At 41.7% G+C, this 25315-nt stretch overlaps 1 protein-coding gene and 1 long non-coding RNA gene across 4 annotated transcripts in view; one reads left to right on the top strand and one right to left on the bottom strand.

Annotated features, from left to right (window-relative positions):
* Positions 1-643: 643 nt before the first annotated feature.
* Positions 644-24181, top strand: LOC110972703 (uncharacterized). Of its 2 annotated transcripts, XR_007940940.1 has the most exons (3): positions 644-1515; positions 20313-22305; positions 23197-24181. It is a non-coding gene; the product is annotated as an uncharacterized LOC110972703 (long non-coding RNA). The 2 variants fall into 2 exon arrangements; XR_007940939.1 differs by lacking the exon at positions 23197-24181 and having other exon boundaries at positions 20313-23115.
* Positions 10604-25315, bottom strand: part of asb5b (ankyrin repeat and SOCS box containing 5b) — a 36685-nt gene continuing 21973 nt past the window's right edge. The window contains exons 3-7 of one of the 2 annotated variants that reach the window (XM_051945691.1): positions 16364-16471; positions 16097-16250; positions 15802-15936; positions 13520-13711; positions 10604-13431 (exon numbers count right to left, since the gene is read on the bottom strand). In XM_051945691.1, coding sequence (XP_051801651.1) covers positions 13301-13431; positions 13520-13711; positions 15802-15936; positions 16097-16250; positions 16364-16471 — 720 coding nt within the window. In that variant the 3' untranslated portion in view covers positions 10604-13300. The remainder of the gene's footprint in view (positions 13432-13519; positions 13712-15801; positions 15937-16096; positions 16251-16363; positions 16472-25315) is intronic. The other variant, XM_051945692.1, reaches the window with a different exon arrangement.

Here is a 25315-nt window from a genome sequence, read left to right as displayed (position 1 = left end):
TTTTTTGTTTAAAATTCGATGTTATGAATCTAGCGTTCCTAGCAACTTACTGCAGTAATTGGTGGGTTAGAATACAGCATCTGATTGATCTAATAGCCCTGATTTATGATGGAACTATTTTTGTTGTAGACAATTCTTTATCTCTGGCTACTTTTCTCACATGTTTAAGCTTTCCCAAAGAACGTGATTTATACACGTGATATAATAGTAATAACAGTAATAATAATGATAAAAATAATAGTAATAATAGCAGTAATAATAGTAATAATTGATATAATATTAAGAGTAGTAATAATAATAATTATTATTATTATTAACAGTAGTAATAATAGCAGTATGGCAAAACCTGCATTGTAAAAAAAATATCCGAGCACCTTGTATAGTAGCTACACGTGTGACGTTTCTAAAAATCACACAGTTTGGCAATCGGTCCAAAATTCGGCGAATAATTCCACTTTTAGATTCAGCAGTACCTCTCTCCTCCATAGATTTCTATGCACCGCTGCCTCGGCTGGCCCCGGTCCAAGATGGCGGCGCTGCAGGCACATCGCTCGAGTGGGCAGCCGCAGTCAATGAGGCGTCTACGTATATATGTCTATGTCTATGACCACACTAGTCATACTCAACCGCCCCATAATGCTTTGCGAGCTATCCACCGAAATGCAAGCCTCCGCGGGATCTGTGGCCGGACCGCGGCGATTTTTACTTTATGTGGTTAAGTAGTCATACTAATCACCCCACAGATTTGAGAAACAGGCGTTTTCTGACCAACGTTGTAAATTTGTCAGACGCCTCACAACGTGCTACTGAATGCTAGCAGCTAGTTGCAGCAGCTCGCTTTGCATACAGAACAAGTAGCAGCTACCTCCAGTAGCCTGCAGCTACAACTGAAACGATTCGCATAATCTGGCTAATAACTGCATGAGGAGTGCCGGCTTGAAATTGCCACATTAATTATGCTACTGTTTGTTAGCGTAAAATCGACCTGAAGCCAGCATTCAGCCGAGATATTTGATAGCCGTACTTCCGGTTTTTGTCGTCGGAGGTTTGAAATGCATTATGGGAAACGTAGTAGTATACTACAGTGTGAACGGTTGGCATTCTAATCATACTTATAGTACGTAGTATACAGTATATACTCATTGAGAATGTAGTATGTAGTACGTTAGTATGCCATTTCGGACACAGCCAGGGACTTCTCCCTGCCGCTGCATGTGAATCACGTCGTAACACTTGCGGTCTCGCGGTCTCCAATGCGTGTGCCTGTCTTCCAGCCCCTTTAGCCCGGTTGCGATGTGGCTTGGCATTTCTTCGCTGCTCCCGGCATCTTGCTCTCGGCGTCCTTGGCGCCTCTCCGCTGCTCTTCCCTTGGTGTCGGCCTCTCAACGTCTCAGCGTCCCTCTACTACTCCCATTCAGCTGCTTTATTCTCCCTGGCTTCAATCACGCACAGCTGAGAGCGACTGCCGATTGGGGAAAAACATCATGTGATTTGGGGTGGTCATGGCAACGGCAGGTAGGTGGCAACAACTAATTACACATGCAAATAACCCAAAAACACACAGCAACCCAACAAATCAGTACATGCACAACAAACCCAATAAACCATAAATATATGCAAAACAAACAAAGGTATAAAGAAAAACACAAATTAAATGCCACATCCCCTTGTGCCGGCTCACAGGACCTTGGTGTCTGCAGAAGGTGCAGAAGGTAATAGGATTGTTACTTCTTTTTTTTCAGCAAGTGAAGTACAAAGGTATTCGGTGAAGAAGTGGTTTTTAGTCTTTTTTTAGGACTGGGAGAGATTCTGCAGATGAAACTTACTGTTAAACAATGCAGTGAGATAATCTTATTTGGTCTCTTTTTATTATTTCTCATTTTATTGTTTGCATGTCTTGAATTGTGAGATTGTGTTGCTTGTTTGAAACAGCAGCTTCTGAAGGCAGGAATGAGAAATCGTTGGTTAAAATGTGGGTCAGATGGTTTATATAATTTCGTTTATATAATCGCGGCTGCAAACGCGATTATACAAACACTATACGCCGATGGAAAGCTTAGATTCTCATGAATCTGCCGGTATAAACCACTTTCAGATGTGATTACCACAGCGGGTAATATAAACACATTTGTCCAACAAACAACGAATATCCATCCATCCGTTCTCCATACACGGCTTCAACGTACACAGCGCGACTCACATTTCCGGGTTCATTATTACACACAGATGAAAATATTCCACAAAAAACGGCCATAATCCAACCTTGGACATCCAGACGACACAAGCCAGTAAAATACTTTGTCCAAAACATGTCTTGAAGTCGGTATATAATCCACGAATCGGTCGTTTTCAAGGAAATGCACCTCGCGATGCGCATCCAATATTTCCTGTATTTCTCATCATATTTTTTATTTACAAATAGAATATTAGCGATTTTTTGGTACTGAAAATGGCTGGAATTAACTGCAGCTTAAAGGGTTAAACCTGGTGCTATGTCTATTTCCTAACATTGGGTGGCCTCCAGGGCTCATGATTTGGCTCATTAGTTCCCACCCGTCATTGTTTATGGGGACACATTAGCCTAACGGAACTCCGGGGCTGCTGATGAATCCATTCAGAGATGTTCTTTGATCCATTCCGTACTGACGCAAAGCCGTGAGTGCATGTTAGACGCTATTTAACACTAGATTGACTATAGCGCATCAGTAGACTTGTTTTGTTTGATTATGACGGGTGTACGATAATTTCCCTCAAAATACGATAATTTTATGTCTCTGGTACGATTATCCTACATTTCCCACCTGGCAACACTGCCTCCACCATACCCAGTGCCCGGAGACGTTGTTCATGTGATGGACGCGGCATGATGCTGTTCACTGGACTAACAATAGTGACCTTTTTTGGGCCTTTATATAGGCCTTCAAAACCCATTCTCAAATTGTGCAGATACTCACTGAGTATTGCTTGCTGTGTATTTGGTTCACTTTTGCAAAGTGACCAACCCATGTGCAATGAATCATGACAAAATGACAACTCATCATTATCTTAACTACCAGGGCACTAGATCATCAGTAAATCCACAGTGAATTAAAGCGACAAGCAGCGATGGACGGGTCCTCGCATCCACGCTGGTCGGCGAATCCACGCACGTCCACCAGGTGGCGCTGTGACTGAGAGTGTATGTCGGCCTCTGAATCGCATCTGGACCAGAGTCTGATCATACATGTAAAATTTCAGCCAGACTGGAGCATGTTCAGAGCAGTGATAAAGCATTTCCTCTCTATCCACCAGGTGGCGCTGCGACTGAGAGTGTATTTCAAACAGTGGATGTGATGAGGATTGGACTCTGATCAGTCATGTAAAGTTTTGCCATTTTGCCACACACATGCGCAACTCCCATAAAATATCAAATTTTTCGCCAGTCCTGATGTGCACGCCAAATTTCACGTGTTTTGGAACATGATAAGGCCGCCAAAAAGGCAATTCATTTCCCGAGGAGCGATTAAGTTTGAAAAATTTACAGCAAATTGAAGATGGCCGACTTCCTTTTGGGTTCAGGGCGTGGCTGTGATTGACTTTTTGGTGTGTCCTGATGTTCTGCATATGCCCACCAAATATTGTAGCTGTACATGAAACATTGTGGCAGTTGGCCTAATGACTACTTTTTCAAGTTTGCAGGTGGCGCTATAGAGCCATTTTGCCACGCACATGCACAACTCCCATGAAATATCAAATTTTTCGCCAGTCCTGATGTGCATGCCAAATTTCACGCGTTTTGGAGTATGATAAGGCCGCCAAAAAGCCAATTTACTTTACGGGAGAAAAAAAAAAAATGAAAGCTGCAAGCAGCGATGGACGGGTCCTCGCATCCACGCTGGTCGGCGAATCCATGCACGTCCACCAGGTGGCGCTGTGACTGACAGTGTGTGTCGGCCTCTGAATCACATCTAGATCAGAGTTTAATCACACGTAAAATTTCAGCCAGATTGGAGCATGTTCAGACTAGTTATACAGCATTTCCTGCCCATCCACCACCAGGTGGCGCTGTAACTCAGAGTGTATTTCAAACAGTGGATGTGATGAGGGTTGGACTCTGATCACTCATGTAAAGTTTCAGGCTGATTTGACCATGTAGAGTCCAGTTATACAGCATTTACTGTCCATCCAACAGGTGGCGCTGCAACTGAGAGTGTCTGTTGGCCTGTAGATGTGATCAGGATTGGATTGTGATCACACATGGAAAGTTTGAGGCAGATTGGAGCATGCAGAAGGGAGTTATACAGCAGTTGATGTTTCTTGGCGAAGCATCAAAACTCTAATGGTCGCCATGGCCACGCCATTTGGCTTCTGGTTAAACTTTTGATAATTTTTCATCACCAAGTCCTGCTGTGTGGACCGACAAAATTTCAGGTCTCCTGGAATTATCCCCTAGGAGGTATTAACTCTCAAAAATGAGAAAAATCATCAAAAATCTCACAATTAATCCAAGATGGCCGACTTCCTGTTGGGTTTAGGACATGGCTCCAAGAGGCTTTTTTGTGCGTCCTGATGTGCTCTATAAGCCTCCCAAATTTCATGGATGTAGGTGAAACGTGCTGGGGGGGCTGTTTGTTAAAAATACTGTAGGGGGCGCTATAGCATGTGCAGTGCCGAGATGCACACGATGTCGTTCCTTGGGTCGATGGTGATGTGTGTGGTAATTTTAGTGAGCACTGGAGTATTCCTAACCTGTCAAACAGCACTTTGTTTTGCATGGCGATATTTGGTTGCTATGGCAACAGCGTTGCATGAAATGTCACACCCTTGACAGTGTGGGATTGTCAAGAGGTGAAGACTCGACTGACCAATTTTCAGCATGATATCACCACGTTTGGGGCCATTGTGCCTGAAAATATAAGGCCTTAAACTTACTATTACCAACAGGTGGCGCTATGACCTTTGCGGAATTTATGAGTGTGGATGTGTTCAGACTGGACCTGGTGTCCATCATGTGAAGTTTGGGGCAGATAGGATCTTGTTCAGCCGAGATATGAATCGTTACATTTTCATGGCGAAACATCGAAATTCCTTTGGCCGCCACAGACACGCCCTTTGATGACAAGTCACCATTTTCACTGGGATGCATCATCAATGTGTTCAGCCTGTTGTCACCGCATTTGAAGTGAATATGATCAACCGGGTAACATTAGGGCATGAAAGTGTAAAAGATGTCTGTTTCCTGAAACCACAAGGTGGCGCTATGACTGTCAATGAATATCCCTATGTGGATGACATCAGGACAGGACTGTCATCATACATGTAAAGTTTCAGGCAGATTGGAGCTTGTTGAGAAGAATTAGACACCACTTCCTGTTTCATGGCGAAGGATCAGTTTTTTGAGGCTCCGCCATGGCCACACCTTTTGGCTTCTGGTTGAGTTTTTGATAACTTTTCATCAGAAAGGTCTGGTGCATGTACTGGCCAAATTTCAGTTCTCTCAGACTTACCCCCTAGGAGCTATTAATTTTGACAAATGTACAGCAAATTCAAGATGACCGACTTCCTGTTGGGTTTCGGGCGTGGCTGTGTTGACTTTTTGGTGTGTCCTGATGTGGTGCATATGCCCACCAAATATTGTAGCTGTAAATGAAATATTGTGGAAGTTGGCCTAATGACCACTTTTCAATTTTGCAGGTGGCGCTATAGAGCCATTTTGCCACACACATGCGCAATTCCCATAAAATATCAAATTTTTCGCCAGTCCTGATGTGCACGCCATATTTCACGCGTTTTGGGATATGATAAGGCCTCCAAAAAGGCAATTCATTTGCCGGGAGAAATTAATTTTGACAAATTACAGCAAATTCAAGATGGCCGACTTCCTGTTGGGTTTCGGGCGTGGCTGTGATTGACTTTTTGGTGTGTCCTGATGTGGTGCATATGCCCACCAAATATTGTAGCTGTAAATGAAACATTGTGGAAGTTGGCCTAATGACCACTTTTCAATTTTGCAGGTGGCGCTATAGAGCCATTTTGCCACACACATGCGCAACTCCCATGAAATATCAAATTTTTCGCCAGTCCTGATGTGCACGCCAAATTTCACGCGTTTTGGGATATGATAAGGCCTCCAAAAAGGCAATTCATTTGCCTGGAGAAATTAATTTTGACAAATTACAGCAAATTCAAGATGGCCGACTTCCTGTTGGGTTTCGGGCGTGGCTGTGATTGACTTTTTGGTGTGTCCTGATGTGGTGCATATGCCCACCAAATATTGTAGCTGTAAATGAAACATTGTGGAAGTTGGCCTAATGACCACTTTTCAATTTTGCAGGTGGCGCTATAGAGCCATTTTGCCACACACATGCGCAACTCCCATAAAATATCAAATTTTTCGCCAGTCCTGATGTGCACGCCAAATTTCACGCGTTTTGGAATATGATAAGGCCCCCAAAAAGCCAATTTACTTTACGGGAGAAAAAAAAAAAAAAAATAATAATAAACCCTAGGGTTTCAATAGGGTCCTTGGCACCGCTGGTGCCTTGGACAGTCGGTGCCCTGGCACCGCCTGTCCTTCGCACCCTCGGTGCTCGGACCCTAATAATTAAAGCTGCAACCAGCGATGGACGGGTCCTCGCATCCACGCTGGTCGGCGAATCCATGCACGTCCACCAGGTGTCACTGTGACTGAGAGTGTGTGCTGGCCTCTGAATCACATCTGGACCAGAGTTTAATCACACGTAAAATTTCAGCCAGATTGGAGCATGTTCAGACTAGTTATACAGCATTTCCTGCCCATCCACCACCAGGTGGCGCTGTAACTCAGAGTGTATTTCAAACAGTGGATGTGATGAGGGCTGGACTCTGATCACTCATGAAAAGTTTCAGGCTGATTTGATCATGTAGAGGCCAGTTATACAGCATTTATTGTCCCTCCAACAGGTGGCGCTGCAACTGAGAGTGTCTGTTGGCCTGTAGATGTGATCAGGATTGGATTGTGATCACACATGGAAAGTTTGAGGCAGATTGGAGCATGCAGAGGAGAGTTATACAGCAGTTGTTGTTTCATGGCGAAGCATCAAAACTCTAATGGTCGCCATGGCCACGCCATTTGGCTTCTGGTTAAACTTTTGATAACTTTTCATCACCAAGTCCTGCTGTGTGGACTGACAAAATTTCAGGTCTCCTGGAATTATCCCCTAGGAGGTATTAACTCTCAAAAATGAGAAAAATCATCAAAAATCTCACAATTAATCCAAGATGGCCGACTTCCTGTTGGGTTTAGGACATGGCTCCAAGAGGCTTTTTTGTGCGTCCTGATGTGCTCTATAAGCCTCCCAAATTTCATGGATGTAGGTGAAACGTGCTGGGGGGGCTGTTTGTTAAAAATACTGTAGGGGGCGCTATAGCATGTGCAGTGCCGAGATGCATACAGTGTTGTTCCTTGGGTCAATGGTGATGTGTGTGGTAATTTTTGTGAGCATTGGAGTATTCCTAACCTGTCAGAAAGGGCTTTGTTTTTCATGGCGATATTTGGTTGCTACGGCAACAGCGTTGCATGAAATGTCACACCCTTCACAGTGTGGGATTGTCAAGAGGTGAAGACTCGACTGACCAATTTCCAGCATGATATCACCAAGTTTGGGGCCATTGTACCTGAAAATATAAGGCCTTAAACTTACTATTACCAACAGGTGGCGCTATGACTTTTTCAGAATTTATGAGTGTGGATGTGTTCAGACTGGACCTGGTATCCAGCATGTGAAGTCTGAGGCAGATAGGATGTTGTTCAGCTGAGATATGAATTGTTAAATTTTCATGGCGAAACATCGAAATTGGTTTGGCCGCCACAGACACGCCCTTTGATGACAAGTCACCATTTTCACTGGGATGCATCATCAATGTGTTCAGCCTGTTGTCACCGCATTTGAAGTGAATATGATCAACCGGGTAACAATAGGGCATGAAAGTGTAAAAGATGTCTGTTTCCTGAAACCACAAGGTGGCGCTATGACTGTCAATGAATATCCCTATGTGGATGACATCAGGACAGGACTGTCATCATACATGTAAAGTTTCAGGCAGACTGGAGCATGTTGAGAAGAATTAGACACCACTTCCTGTTTCATGGCGAAGGATCAGTTGTTTGAGGCTCCGCCATGGCCACACCTTTTGGCTTCTGGTTGAGTTTTTGATAACTTTTCATCAGAAAGGTCTGGTGCATGTACTGGCCAAATTTCAGTTCTCTCAGACTTATCCACTAGGAGCTATAAATTTTGACAAATGTACAGCAAATTCAAGATGGCCGACTTCCTGTTGGGTTTAGGGTGTGGCTGTGATTGACTTTTTGGTGTGTCCTGATGTGGTGCATATGCCCACCAAATATTGTAGCTGTAAATAAAACATTGTGGAAGTTGGCCTAATGACCACTTTTCAATTTTGCAGGTGGCGCTATAGAGCCATTTTTCCACACATATGCGCAACTCCCATAAAATATCAAATTTTTCACCAGTCCTGATGTGCACGCCAAATTTCACGCGTTTTGGAATATGATAAGGCCGCCAAAAAGGCAATTCATTTCCCCAGGAGCGATTAAGTTTGAAAAATTTACAGCAAATTGAAGATGGCCGACTTCCTGTTGGGTTTCGGGCGTGGCTGTAATTGACTTTTTGGTGTGTCCTGATGTTGTGCATATGCCCACCAAATATTGTAGCTGTACATGAAACATTGTGGCAGTTGGCCTAATGACTACTTTTTCAACTTTGCAGGTGGCGCTATAGAGCCATTTTGCCACGCACATGCGCAACTCCCATAAAATATCAAATTTTTCGCCAGTCCTGATGTGCATGCCAAATTTCACGCGTTTTGGAGTATGATAAGGCCGCCAAAAAGCCAATTTACTTTACGGGAGAAAAAAAAAAAAAAATAATAATAATAATAAACCCTGGGGTTTCAATAGGGTCCTTGGCACCGCTGGTGCCTTGGACAGTCGGTGCCCTGGCACCGCTTGTCCTTCGCACCCTCGGTGCTCGGACCCTAATAATAAACCCTAGGGTTTCAATAGGGTCCTTGGCACCGCTGGTGCCTTGGACAGTCGGTGCCCTGGCACCGCCTGTCCTTCGCACCCTCGGTGCTCGGACCCTAATAATAATAATAATAATAATAATAATAAACCCTAGGGTTTCAATAGGGTCGTGGCACCGCTGGTGCCTTGGACAGTCGGTGCCCTGGCACCGCCTGTCCTTCGCACCCTCGGTGCTCGGACCCTAATAAACCCTTGGGTTTCAATAGGGTCCTTGGCACCGCTGGTTCCTTGGACAGTCGGTGCCCTTGCACCGCCTGTCCTTCGCACCCTCGGTGCTCGGACCCTAATAATTACAACCAATAATTACAAACAATAATTATTTTGAAATCGGACTAAAATCTAAAGACATTCAAGCAGTGCTTAACAAGAGGCACGGCTTTCACATAAAAGATTCCGCTTTTCGAGCAAGCTGGTTCCAGTGCAAGTTCGGAGCCGGTGTATGACTTAGCACCAGTTCTTTGCGTTTCCACCAACTAACCACCGGCTCCTGGGGATGCAGCCATAGACTTTCAATAACTTCACTCTTACACACTGTACAGTCACCAAAGTCTCTGCAGTCATCAAATGGCTCCTGCTGGTCATACTAAAACTCTTGCTTTGGTGCTAAATTAAAAATCTGACTTTTAAGGAATTTTCATTTATTATTATTTTATTAGTAATAAAATTCAATAACTTCACTCTTACACACTGTACAATCACCAAAATCACTGGAGTCATCAATGGGCTCCTGCTGGTCATACTACAACTCTTTGTTTGTTGCTAAATTAAAAATCTGAATTTTAAGGATTTTTTTTTATTATTATGCTATTAGTAGTACAAAAATACCCCTTGGTCTTGTGTGTTGTGCAACAGCCAAAGCTGAAGAGGCTGTACACAAGTTAGGCTCTTATCAGATATAAGAGGGTTTTGGTCTGAGGTAAGGATCCAAAACTGTTTGAAAAATAATTCCAGAAAAACTGTTCATTGTTTTGTTGTGACAAATTTTTTTTAACAGATAAAAATGATCACCCACTGTTTTTAGGTACTCAGTTTTATTACATTTGAGTTGTTTACAATATTTAGTGTGTGTGCTTGTATGTGAAGTTTAAGGATTGAGTAAACTAGCTTGATGGCACTTTTCTTGATGTATGTGGTATATTTCATATAACACACAGGAAAAATGGCAGAGGGGCATAGTGCACTTGTATGTCCAAATACATAATTCTGTATAGTAATGGAATTTACAATCCTTAGCAAAGAGAGTATCAGTATTAATTTAGCAACAAAAAAAGAGTAGTATGACCAGCAGGAGCCCATTGATGGCTCCAGAGACTTTAGTGACTGTACAGTGTATAAGAGTGAAATTATTGAATTTTAATACTAATAAAATAATAAAAATTCCTTAAAATTCTTATTTTTAATTCAGCGCCAAAGCAAGAGTTATAGTATGACCAGCAAGAGATAATTGATGGCTCCAGTGATTTTGGTGACTGTACAGTGTGTAAGAGGGAAGTTATTGAATTTCATTACTTATAAAATAATAATAAAAAACATTAAAAATCCTTAAAACTCTGATTTTTAATTTAGCACCAAAGCAAGAGTTGTAGTATGACCAGCAGGGTGGAGGGTATACCACAATAAAATTGTCAATGTCTCATGACGTTTGGACAGAACAGCAGCCTTCAGCTGAAATATGGTGTCAAACTGTGTCCAATCAGGAGCATGATCACGGATGTGCCCAGGCAACAGCTGACCTCTTCCTCGCAATTAATCTTAAGACGGTCTATAAAGATAAACATAGATATTATCATCAGCTTATTGCGTTTGTTAAACCGCTATGTAATGGATGCAAACGTAGTTGAAACTAAGTAGCTCAGCTAACGCTAACACGTTCACTGTTAAAATCAAAACATCTCTGATGATTACCTGTCTTCTCAAACGTAGTCAAAGCTAAATAGCTAAGCTAATGCTAACACATTCACTGTTGAGAATCAAAACATCTCTGACAATAGACCCTGTGCATGATAGCATGTGCTCGTTCCGGTTGAAAAACTCCGGGTGCTACAGTTACTTCCAGTCCCGGTTACAGCGCTGTCAAAATGGAAGAAGCCAGCAGTACACTTTACTTTTCCAGATGCCTAGGCAACTTGCCTAAAATTTCTGTTGACGATGTTTATCGTCTCGTTGATGATTTTTCGTCAGCTCCTCAAAGCAAACGGGAAAAGGGATTCAGATTTTTTATATCTCAGTACATATATAACTTTGAAAGTAAGTGGCATCGCATCCTACATAATTAGCGCTAGCTTAACTGTAGGGCTTGCCAAACATGTACTTTATTATTTTATTTTCTATTATTTATACATTACTATTTTTTGCTTACTTAGCTACTAGAATCCACTTTACACTTTGGTGTTTGGTACTTAGTTGCGCTTCAGCGTCCCGCCCGCGGTACACTTTGAGATCTGCATAAAGCAATTTGCTAAATGTTTGAAACTGCAAATGCGATTATACAAACACTATACGCTGATGGAAAGCTTAGATTCTCATGAATCCGCCGGTATAAACCACTTTCAGATGTGATTACTACAGCCGGTAATATAAACACATTTGTCCGACAAACAACGAATATCCATCCATCCGTTCTCCATACACGGCTTCAACGTACACAGCGCAACTCACATTTCCAGGTTCATTATTACACACGGATGAAAATATTCCACAAAAAATGGCCATGATCCAACCTTGGACATCCAGACGAAACAAGCCAGTAACATATTTTGTCCAAAACATGTCTTGAAGTCAGTATATAATCCACGAATAGGTCGTTTTCAAGGAAATGCACCTCGCGATGCGCGTCCAATATTTCCTGTATTTCTCATCATATGTTTATTTACAAATAGAATATTTGCGATTTTTTTGTACTGAAAATGGCTGGAATTGACTGCAGCTTAAAGGGTTAGTCGAATTCAGCAAAACATTTTATATTTGTAGTTTTGTTTGAACAAAATGACAAATGCTTGGATTTCCTCTATATTTGATTAGATGTCAAAACGGAATAACAAATGATTGAAGAATGCACGGATTGTTGTTATAGTTTATCAGATATTTGCTGTTTGATCAGTGACTATGCACTAATATTCCCGATCCTCAGCTCAGTGTGAAACATTTTTTTTCGTCTAATTTTGGCAATCCACTGAGCCCGCAAATGCCGGTCTTTTGGAAAACGGTGAAGGCTTATAGAACCGTTATAAACACCAGAAGCCGAACATAATGGTACACTACAGTACCTCCCATATCGACCTTGAACACGCTGAAATCTGATTTTATGTTTTGCCGAGAAAACAATGTTTTTCTTTTTTGATTCCATGTTATCCATGCTGCGAATTAGCCTCCGGAAGGACCTGTAAGCCCTCCCGGTCAGAACCCGGAAGTTAGCATTTTGACGTGCACAGGGTCTATTGCCTGTCTCCTCAAACGTAGTCGCTGTTGCCCGTGACTACAATGAAGACAGGTAGATAATGAAGAGCAAATATCCAATAAGATCGAAGTGACTTTTGCGAGATCCCGAGAACGTTTTGCCAAACTGCAAAAACTTTTTCGAGATCCCTTCTCACAAAACTTTGCGAGATCTCGCAAAACTTTTTCAGGATTCGTCCTGTTTATTTTTTTGTTTTTGTTTTTTTTTCCTCCATGTCCCTTCCGGGGCTCTGTATCTTTCTTTCTTTACCAACAAAGTGAACCAACAAAGGGACTTTTCATGCACACTGTGGTAGGCTAGACACCAAAGAAATCAGTCACTGTTACTTACAAGTGCATACAAGCACATGAAAGACCTTTCTTTCCAATGAAAATTACATTTCAATATACACAAAATGGAATTTTCTGCTTAACCAACACAGAGAGACAAAGTGAGTTAAAAGTCTGAATCAGCTGTCACTGTCTAACAGATAATCATCTCACAGAAGAACTGTTTGCATGACTGTTGCATAAACACTTAAAATAAAAAGAGACTGTCAATTATGTGTGTTGTCTGTGGCAATACAAAGGGAACGTATGTAATAAAGTTTGCTGCAGAGTAGTATATTTAGAGCATTTTGATATAAAGATGTAGTGGCCAAACTCCTTCAAACAATATAACTACATTGACACTTTAGCAGGAAACGTTAATACGGGAACGTGCATACAAACAACAAGGTACAGTACATACAAACTCAAAAGGTGAAAAAATGGTATAATTTCACACTAAGCATGTGCCCCTCATCCTATGTGCTCCAGATAGTGAGTGACCCTGGAAGGAAGAGGTAGGAAGGGGAGCAACGTCAGTCTGGATTGTCCAAGCAGCTTCCTGATTTGGAGACGACACAACTGGCAGAGACTCCTTGGAGAAACTAGAGAGATATAGCGTGGGTTCTTACTGTTGCAATATAGCTCATGTAACTATATTTATAATAATTTCAGCAAAAGCTATTGCAGTACCTTCAAATGAAAGAAGCAGCTGTTGGGTTTTTCCACCAAGAGGAGCTAGCTCCACTGGCCGCTGACTGTTACTGTCTCTGAGGTTTACATCTGCTCCATAGTCCAGTAACTCAGACACCTGATCTGCACTGCCCTGTCTGACAGCTGCATGCAGAGGACTGTCACCTCCTCTGCCGACATTAACATTGGCTCCTAGACAAGGCAAGGAAAAACAGAATGGAAAGAAGAATAAAATGTAATAAATTCTAATGTATTGAATGTAGTCATAGTGTAGATATAGCACAACAAACTAAAACATTATTCATTTGCCCTCCATGCAGGGTCCCAAGATAATTCAGATGGATCGCAATATAATAACAGAGATAAGAAAGAAAAAACATGTACTTCTGTTGCACAGACATAAGTCTCTAACTTTGCTGTAACTCGAGGTTCGATTAGCAAAAATGGTGGAAATAATAATTGTTATTCTTTTATCAATATAATTTGTCTCCACTAAAAGTGTTTTTGCAGCAAAACCTCAAGACCTCATAAAGTACCAACTGGTTTTGAAATTTTGCAAACTATTTAGACATAAAATAGTAGTCATTGACCTCAAGGTGCTGCTTTAATAATGAAATTTACATTTTCATAATCATCTTCAAAATTCTACAATCAGTGTAGTCTCTCAATTTATCTACATCTTTCCTTGATCAGTCTTCACTTCCAATTTTTGATTTTTTTTATTCTGATTATTTTTCCATTTTCTTAGAAACCTATTTTCAGCAGTTGTCTCAAAACTGAGTCAGTCTTATCAACAGTTGGTAAACAAAATTCAATGTGTCAATCTATGTTTATTACATAAGTCAATCAATTTTTTAAATCAAAATATGTTTTCACAAATTTGCAATGACTAATGAATGTTCTGAAAAAAGCTTTCACATAAAAGTTAAATGCACTTTACATCTACACTCAACAAAAATATAAACACAACACTTGTTTTTGCTCCCATTTTTTATGAGATGAACTCAAAGATCTAAAACTTTTTCCACATACACAATATCACCATTTCTCTCAAATATTGTTCACAAATCTGTCTAAATCTGTGATTGTGAGCACTTCTCCTTTGCTGAGATAATCCATCCCACCTCACATGTGTGCCATATCAAGATGCTGATTAGACACCATGATTAGTGCACAGGTGTGCCTTAGACTGCCCACAATAAAAGGCCACTCTGAAAGGTGCAGTTTTATCACACAGCACAATGCCACAGATGTGGCAAGATTTGAGGGAGTGTGCAGTTGGCATGCTGACACCAAGAATGTCAACCAGAGCTGTTGCTCGTGTATTGAATGTTAATTTCTCTACCATAAGCTGTCTCCAAAGGCGTTTCAGAGAATTTAGCAGTACATCCAACCAGCCTCACAACCGCAGACCATGTGTAACCACACCAGCCCAGGACCTCCACATCCAGCATGTTCACCTCCAAGATGGTCTGAGACCAACCACTCGGACAGCTGCTGAAACAATCGGTTTCTACGCAAACTGTCAGAAACCGTCTGAGGGAAGCTCATCTGCATGCTTGGCGTCCTCATCGGGATCTTTACTGTGGGCAGTCTAAGGCACACCTGTGCACTAATCATGGTGTCTAATCAGCATCTTGATATGGCACAGCAAAGGAGAAGTGCTCAAAGATTTGTGAACAATATTTGAGAGAAATGGTGATATTGTGTATGTGGGAAAAGTTTTAGATCTTTGAGTTCATCTCATAAAAAATGGGAGCAAAAACAAAAGTGTTGCGTTTATATTTTTGTTGAGTGTAGATGCCATCATAAATGGGATGGAAAATTCCATGCTCTTGATGTGTTACAAAAGTTTGGTTCATTTTTTTAACATACACAAAGTCAAGTAAAATACATATCTCTACAAGTTTTCATACAAATGCTGCTGACAATTCACATCCACAATGAAGCCACAGCCTGTGATGAGAGGTAACAAATAAACATTGCTAAATTTTAAGAAGGAACAAGCCAAGAGGAAAACTATCAGCTTAGCATTATGTGTATTTCATTCATCATGCTAACCATTCAATACTATAAAATTAACAGCATTTTTTTTATGTGAAAGGCTTGCTAGTACCACATATTGAGAGTCATAACCCACTCTGCAGTAATTCACATTAGGTGAAGCTACTCTTTTCTGGATCAAAACAGGCCAAAAAGCCATGGACACCTGCTAACAGCACAAGATGTAACGCAAGTACGGTATTGGTTGAAATGTGAAAGTTGCAGTAACTGAAACACACCTCTGTGTAGCAGAATCTTTGAGCAGGCCGTATGCTGGTATAGACAGCTCACATAGAGGGGAGAGCCCAAGTGAGACACTTCATAGTTTGGATCTGCTCCATTAGAGAGCAGGGACTCTACACATTGGCTGTTTCCTGCACAAATGCAGACACAACGTGGAAACATGCATAAACCTAAAGTTAAACAATAGAGTACAAATTGCACCTGTTGCTTTTAATTAAATTTACACTATATTATTCTTTATTTTATAGGAGCAATATTTAACTTCCATATAAGTATTACGGCCGTATTTACCTCTCTTGCAGGCTTCATGCAAAGCTGAGGGATAGTGCGTATGTGACGAGCATGTGTGTGCGCCATTCTGCAGCAGCAGTTCCATACAACCAACACTCCCAGAGGTACAGCTGTTGTACAGAGGAGTGACACCATCGATGGTTGCTGCATTTACCTAGACACAAACAGAAATGTGAGCAATACAAAACAGTTGCTATTTATCCTAACATACAAACACATTGACATGTAAAAGTTTGGACATGCAGTGATTGAATGAACAATACTTACATTAGCTCCAGCATTTATTAATAATCTCACAGATGCCACATGTCCCGACAGACAAGCTTCATGGAGAGGGGTCACATGATCAATAGTCACAATGTTAGCGGAATAACCCTAAAAAAATAAAAGCACAGACATTGTACTTAGATTCGTTTAAGGTGCATTGTAAACTGCCTTGTTTGAACAAGGCTTAATGTCAAAATAAAGGTGTGTGTCAACTGCAAAATGTCCATGAATGCGGGTAAATAAAACAAATTACATAATGTAACCCAAGAGGCCTCTATCTCATTTCCATAGACAACACTATAGATAGATTAGATAGACAGACAGACAGACAGATCTATGATGATGGAGCTGCCTCACTGACCCAGCAACACTGTTATTAAAGTCTAATTGAGTGCAGCATCTGGAAACAACAAACATTCATAGAAAAAATGTGTAAACATTAATCTAACAAATGCAACACATGATGTGGATGTAATGTGAACTGCAATTTTGATAGAGGGACAATTCATTGAGTGATTTCAGAGGCACTGCAGTCCAAACTGAGAGCTTCTGCTTTGGAAAATTGCTCCACAACAAATGAGTGTCACTCCACTTCATCTGTCAGACCACTATTTTATTCAGTTCACTGTATCCTTACCAGAGGACTTTCCTGTTGTTCTGCAAATGGTCTCCTTCTGCCGCAATCTTTGGTCCCTCACACTGACCCAGCTTTCTAATAAGGTCTTGGCCTCCTCAAAACACATTCTCTTCACTCCAGGTTGACAAGGACACAGACACTCTCTGTTCCTCACTAGCCTCCCCTTTGAAAAATCTCTGCTCTCAAACATCAAGATCTGTTCGTATCAGAGTATGGTGCAAATCCAGAGAGCCCACTGACCTCAGAGCCTATCAAAATCTACTAACATTATTCTCCTCCAGTTTCATAATTGCTACCACCAAGTTCTAGCAGAACAAGATCCGTGTCACACCAGATGCTTGAAAAATATTTTCTGCGTATAACTTACTCCTCCACCCACCTCCTCCCCTACTGTCCACTCTGCTCACTGCAAGCATATTCGCCTCATTCTTCACAGACAAAGTCTCTGCAACCAATAACCAGCTATCTGAGCCTGACCAACTCACTGTGAACCTGTCACACTAATAGGGCCACACTGTCCTCGTTCTCTCCTCTGACTGCGGAGGAAGTCTCTATACTATTGCTGGACTCTCGTCCCACTACCTGTCCACTGGACCTGATACCATCCAACCTCCAACAAACCATTTCAGCAGCACTTTACCCTGTAGTAACACACATCATAAACTCCTCATTTGCTACGGGTGTGTTCTCTGCTGTATTTAAGCAAGCTCGAGTCACTCAAAAACTCTGTTCAATCTGCAGTCTTCCTCAGTCTTTAGGAAAATACTTAAAACCCAGCTCTTCACTGAACACCTTTGCATTTGACAGACTGCAACAACAACAAAATAGAATAGAATACAATAGCATATTCTTTATTATCATTATACAATACAATGTATAATGAGATTGCAGAGCTTATCCTTTTCAGTGCCAGGAAATCTTATAGAGATAGAGTGCAAAAACAGTCTATTTACATACATACAGTATAAATAAGGAGTGAATATAAATAATAGTGAATGAGGTAGTGGTGTATTTTGCACAGTTACACTACATTGTTGCTGGGTGCGAGACGTGAGAGTTCAGGGTCGTGATGGCTCTCGGAAAGAAGTTGTTTTTGAGTCTGTTTGTCCTCGCTTTAATGCATCTGTAGTGCCTTCCAGAGGGCAACAGATCAAAAAGGTGAGAACCAGGATGTGAACTGTCCTTGATAATGTTCTGAGCTCTGCTGAGGCACCAGGAGGAGTAGACGTCCATGAGGGAGGGGAGAGGACAGCCAACAATCCTCTGTGCTGCTTTGACTATCCTCTGCAGCCTCACTCTGTCTGCCTCAGTGCCGCTCCCATACCAGGTGGAAACAGTAGGTCAGCAGGCTCTCTATGGATGAGTGGTAGAAGGCCAGCAGCAGCTTCCTGTCCAAGTTGTTCTTCCTGAGGCTCAAGAAGTGTCGCCGCTGCTGAGCATTCTTTATGACAGCTGTAATGTTATCTGTCCAAGAGAGGTCATCGGAGATCTGGACTCCCAGGAACCTGAATGTGTGGACTCTCTCCACACACTCGCTGTTGATGTAGAGGGGGGGCGGGTTGGTTCTGTTCCTCCTGACGTTCAGGATGATCTCCTTTGTTTTTGCAGTGTTTAATGTCAGGTTGTTTTCTGAGCACCAGCTTTCAAGTTTCTGGACCTCCTCTCTGTAGGCTGTCTCGTCTCCCTCTGAGATCGGACCAACCACTGTTGTGTTGTCAGCGAATTTGACGATGATGTTGCTTCTATGGGTCGATCTGCAGTCATAGGTTCAGAGACAGTCCAGGAGGGGGCTCAGCACACAGCCCGGTGGTGTACCGGTGCTCAGTGTGCAGGTGGAGGAAAGGTGGGGGCCAAGCCTCACAGACTGGGGTCTGTTGGTTAAGAAGTCCTTAATCCAGTTGCATGTGAGAGGTGGGAGGCCCAGGGTGTCCAGTTTGTTGATCAGGATGTCCGGAATGATATCACGATAGCGTCCTCTGAGGATCTGTTCGCTCGATATGCGAAAAAAAATCCTATTACATCTGCACTGCCTATAGGTACCACAGTCCTATTATCACACTTGAACTTGTTTTATGGCACTTATCCAGGTTGTTTTCTCATGACTAGATCCTTGCTTGTGTTGTATCTACTCTCAGATGTGCATCACTTTGGATAAAAGCATCTATTAACTGAAATTGCAGAATTGTAGAAATGTTACATTTATAACCAGAGACAGAACCATATTGTTTTAGAAGTGCAAGTGCATACACCAACAAGCATTCTGGGGTGAACAAATACACTAATATGTCACCAGCAAACAGAGTTGTTCTGTTCACTATATTTTTTCTTTCATGTTTATGTTCTGAATAATCCACTGACTCAGGGTTTCGATAAAAATTGCACGCAAGAGAAGGCTAATACGATTAGGGTTAGGGTTTAATAGCCCTGGTCTCTGTCTCCTTGCAATGCAAAACATTGGGGCACTATTCCACAATAATCTTTATCTCATTTCTTGTTTTAGGCTTATCAACGAGGGCTAATATTTTAATAAAGATGCTATGAAAGCCAAATGTGTCCAAAACTCAAAATAGAAACAACCAATTCACACATTCAAAGGCCTTTTCTGTGTCCAGACCCACAGGTATTGCTTTTGAAATAAATTCTGTTATATGGTTTATTGCATGTAATGTTTGTCTGATGTTCAGTGGTCCAAGGAACACCTCCACAAAAGAGGGAAGAAAGACATGTACTTGTAAATAGGAACAATGAACTGTCTGTTGGACCAGTAAGAGGAAAACAACTGAAGAGCAGTTCATCTCATTTGCATTTATACGTAGCCCAATTCACAAAATATATAAAATCACAGGGCACTTCACATTGTAAGTTGAAGACCTTATAAAATTGTACAGAGATATCAAGCCAGTTTTATAGTTCATGAAAGGCAGCGGACAAGTAAAGTAAAACAATCAAAATCAAATAGAATTTTATCTTAATCTTTATGTATAAGAATGCTGTTTTTGTGTAGAAACATTTCAGTGGTATGTTTGTACAGAAGGGTCATTCCTTCCCCCAAAAAAATCAGCCTTCTGCTTGACCATCCCTGATTTACTGAAAACTTTTCTATTATTAACTATGTATATTTAGTTGGACCACAAAAACTGAAGTATTTACAGATAGCCTAATATAAGTTGAAGTCGTTCAGGATAGCTCAACTGGTTGTGTGGGCAAACCATGAACAGGAGCTAGTCTCCGATGCAGCAAGATGGGTTCAATTCCCGCTCAGGGCCCTTTACTGTATGTCTTCCCCCACTCTTCTCCCTACTTTCCTGGCAGATCACACAGGCGAGACCACGGCCCGGAGGTTGGTCGGGCAGGCGGGGTTGCTCCAGAGGATGGTCCGGAGGCTGGTCAGGCGGACGGGGCTGCTCAGGATGACGGTCAGGCAGGTGGGACCAAGGGATGAAGCCCTGCAAAAGGCCAGGTTGTGGCCTACAGCAGCGGAAGCAGAGCCCCTCGGGAGACTGGCGACAACGGAGATGGAATAGACCCTGTGCATGATAGCATGTGCTCGTTCCGGTTGAAAAACTCCGGGTGCTACAGTTACTTCCAGTCCCGGTTACAGCGCTGTCAAAATGGAAGAAGCCAGCAGTACACTTTACTTTTCCAGATGCCTAGGCAACTTGCCTAAAATTTCTGTTGACGATGTTTATCGTCTCGTTGATGATTTTTCGTCAGCTCCTCAAAGCAAACGGGAAAAGGGATTCAGATTTTTTATATCTCAGTACATATATAACTTTGAAAGTAAGTGGCATCGCATCCTACATAATTAGCGCTAGCTTAACTGTAGGGCTTGCCAAACATGTACCTTATTATTTTATTTTCTATTATTTATACATTACTATTTTTTGCTTACTTAGCTACTAGAATCCACTTTACACTTTAGTGTTTGGTACTTAGTTGCGCTTCAGTTGCGCTTCAGTGTCCCGCCCGCGGTACACTTTGAGATCTGCATAAAGCAATTTGCTAAATGTCTGAAACTGCAAACGCGATTATACAAACACTATACGCCGATGGAAAGCTTAGATTCTCATGAATCCGCCGGTATAAACCACTTTCAGATGTGATTACTACAGCCGGTAATATAAACACATTTGTCCGACAAACAACGAATATCCATCCATCCGTTCTCCATACACGGCTTCAACGTACACAGCGCGACTCACATTTCCGGGTTCATTATTACACACGGATGAAAATATTCCACAAAAAATGGCCATAATCCAACCTTGGACATCCAGACAAAACAAGCCAGTAACATATTTTGTCCAAAACATGTCTTGAAGTCGGTATATACTCCACGAATAGGTCATTTTCAAGGAAATGCACCTCGCGACGCGCATCCAATATTCCCTGTATTTCTCGTCATATTTTTATTTACAAATAGAATATTTGCGATTTTTTGTACTGAAAATGGCTGGAATTGACTGCAGCTTAAAGGGTTAGTCGAGTTCAGCAAAACATTTTATATTTGTAGTTTTGTTTGAACAAAATGACAAATGCTTGGATTTCCTCTATATTTGATTAGGTGTCAAAACGGAATAACAAATGATTGAAGAATGCACGGATTGTTGTTATAGTTTATCAGATATTTGCTGTTTGATCAGTGACTATGCACTAATATTCCCGATCCTCAGCTCAGTGTGAAACATTTTTTTTCGTCTAATTTTGGCAATCCACTGAGCCCGCAAATGCCGGTCTTTTGGAAAACGGTGAAGGCTTATAGAACCGTTATAAACACCAGAAGCCGAACATAATGGTACACTACAGTACCTCCCATATCGACCTTGAACACGCCGAAATCTGATTTTATGTTTTGCCGAGAAAACAATGTTTTTCTTTTTTGATTCCATGTTATCCATGCTGCGAAATAGCCTCCGGAAGGACCTGTAAGCCCTCCCGGTCAGAACCCGGAAGTTAGCATTTTGACGTGCACAGGGGTCTATTCCTCGGGAGGCTGGCTATGAAGGAGGCGGAACCCCTAGGGAGGCCACCGACAAAGGAGACGTAACCACTCTGGAGGCTGGTGGTGGGCAAGACGAAGACCCATAGGAGGCCGGCGTCGGACAAGATGTGGACCATTGGGCAATTGAGCTGGAGGCCAGCAAAGGCAGGACCCCTCTGGTGACCAGACTGGGAACCAGCAGAGGCCCTCTGTTGCAGGGTTGGCCACTGTGTCACCGGATTATGGCCCAACCAATTTATCTATAATCGGCCGATTAACTCTGCCGATTATAGTCCTTTTCGCAACAATCATCATCGGCTAGAGGTTTGCCGATTAAACAGCAATATATTCTTAGTTTCTCATAAAACAGTAAATGCTGCTAAGTGTCGGAGTCATGCAAAATGATGTCCTCATTTGTCCAATACATGGAGTGCTGAGTCTAATCAATCCTCAGTCCTCACCTCTGCCTTCTTAGTAACGTACAGGAGTAAGATAGAGCCAGGCAACATGACAGGAGAAGGCTGAGCAGAGTTTGGCGACAGATGAGTTTACAATGACGTTGTGAGATTAACAATGATTCAGCATGTCTCTCATTTCAGTTTAACTCAGAGTGGAGGGGTTTATTCAGTGCAGGCCCAAAAAGTTAACATGATTAACATTACTGTCTGTCTTCAGCAAGTGTCATGATGTCATATCATTTTACTTGTCGGTGACTGTGTTACTGTCAGAAATACTAAAACATGACAGACTGTAACAGCAACTGTGTCGTAAGTAAGTAACATTACTGTCATACTATTTGTGACCATTATATATTTCAAAAGCAACTTTGTCAAAGATGGCATGTTTTGACATCTGAGAAAGGCGTCTCTGGTTTTGATTTTGGTTAATGAGTCATGACTTCATGGCAAAGAAAATAATGGAGTTGAGAAAATGTGATTTAATGTTAAAGGGCATCAGATTGCTGCATAAATAATGTTTTGCCAGTAACTTCACTCATTATATTGTTTATATATAGCATACACCTATGGCTTAAATCAAAAGATGAATTCATTAGTACAATTGGTAGTCCATGCTCCATAGAAAGAAAAATGCACAATGCAAATTTAAAATAAAAGACCCCACATTACAGACATATTTGTTTGGAAAACATGTTGTTTTTACTGATGCTTATTATGTTTCTCTTCATAAAATCATACTTTTTAATTTTTTTTTCAGGTGGCACAACGTGGACAAAGCAAGGTGTGAGACTACAACACTAAGGACATTTCTGGTGATGTTGTCTGTAATATTTGTGCAGCTTCAGTAAGACAAGCATCAAGCCAACTAAATCAAATAACATCACAGACCTGTGGCAACACCTCAAACCAAAACATAAAGATGCTTCTGAGAAGCACAAGAAAAGGCAGCACAAATGTCAGAGCATTCTTCCCATGCTCAGACAAGTGTTTGATCGAACCACAAAATGGTTCCCAAATGATCCATGATCAAAAGAGATGGACCATACTGAAAATGGAAATGACTGCTACAGATATCCTGCCCTATGTGGTTGTGGAAGATGAAGGTTTTAAAAGACTACTGGCCAAGGCAGAACACCGTTATACTCCTAAAAGCGAAAAGTACTTGTGCACTCAGCTGATGCACGACATGTACTTAGAAGTTGCAAGAGAGTAAAGGAACTTCTCTCTGTGGAAAATGCAGGAACAGCATTGCCTTCACCACAGACTGTTGGTCTGGATCAACTGAGGCTCTCATGAGCTTGACTGCACATTTCATCGTCAAAAACTGGAAAGACTCCAAATTGTGCTGAATGTAAAGGCCATGTTTGGGTCTCACATAGGGCAATATTTCCTGACCTTACTGAAAAAATTAGACATTGTATGCTCAGCACATTCACCTGGTGCTGAGGGACATCGATGCATTATGATCAAAGGAATGAAACTTGCAGAGATGTCTGCCTGTGCTGTACTGCACCTACTCTCAGCTAACGATCGATGATGGCCTCACCTCCCAGAGGATGGTGGGTGACATACTGGGGGGACAACTGCCCAAAATGAAGAGTCCAACTGCAGAGAAGTGGGACATGGCAGCCAACCTGGTGAAGACACTGACACCACTGGAAGAAATAACATGCGAGAATGAGTAAAGAATTCCTCTACCTCCTGCATCATCCCATGTGTAGCATGCTCAAGGCATCTGCTTGAGTCAGAGAGAGCAGCTGCAGAGGAACAAAACACTGAGGAAGACCATGCTGAAGAGCCTGGAAAAAAGATTCTCCCATGCGCAAGAGACAAAAGAGGTGGTGCTGTCATGTCTCCCTCGATCCGCACTACAAGGAGCTCTTCCTTATGGCTTCTCACAAGAGACACTGGCCAAAGCTAAAGCCTGGCTCAACAAAGAGGTTGAGACTAACCTGCAGCAATGCAAAGCAGATACAAATGCAGCAGAAATTGCTAGTGATGATATGGGCCCAAAAAAACCAAGGGTGGAGGAGGGCAGAATGCCAAAGAATTGCACAGTCTTATGACACATGCTTCCTTTAACAAATTAAGATAAGTACCCATGGGGATCCTTGAGAGCTGAGCAGTACTTAAGTAGCCTATGATAGAAAGAAAAAGGGACCCACTGGGTGGTGGAAGGTAACAGTTGCCGCTTCAGTGGATTTTTCCCTTGACAGGAAGTACCTCTGTTGTCCAACAGATTAACTTTTTTTAAAGTACAGTTATTTATCTTTTCTCCACTGATTTAATTGCAACTTTGCACATAATTTTGCCACTTGATAAATTGTACAAAATACTATTGAAAATATGTTGATATCCTCACACACATTACCCCATGTTTACAATTCCATTAAAATGGTACTACCTGCATTGAAATTAACTTTTGATTGCACTAATGAGAGACTCTAAACTCAAAGGCAGATGTGATGAGATAATTCATAATTCATCTATGTAATTATATTTTAAATATGGTTATTTCTTTTAGTTTTGCAGATGTTACGGCAATTTTGTACATTATTTTGGTACTTGAAAGTTCTTTGTTCCTGAAGTTGTCGAGTAGAAAAAGAAAGGAGGCTTGTGAAACGGATGTTACCTGAGTGTTTTTGTTGCTTTCCCTTCACAGTTACCTGTTTACCACGTTTTTTAAAAAGTTTTTCGACCTGAACTGTAACCTACGTCTAATTTGCAGTAACACAAAGTACAACGCAGGCTGTATTCATAACTCATTTAGAGACTGACTCTTTTTTAAGGTAATATAATTTTTACAGTGTTTTAATGCTGCCCTGCGACAGACTGGCGACCTGTCCAGGGTGTCCTCTGCCTTCGCCGAGTCAGCT

Source organism: Acanthochromis polyacanthus, chromosome 3 (assembly GCF_021347895.1).
Source record: "Acanthochromis polyacanthus isolate Apoly-LR-REF ecotype Palm Island chromosome 3, KAUST_Apoly_ChrSc, whole genome shotgun sequence".
NCBI lineage: Eukaryota > Metazoa > Chordata > Actinopteri > Pomacentridae > Acanthochromis > Acanthochromis polyacanthus.
This window is presented reverse-complemented; position numbering and strand designations above follow the sequence as displayed.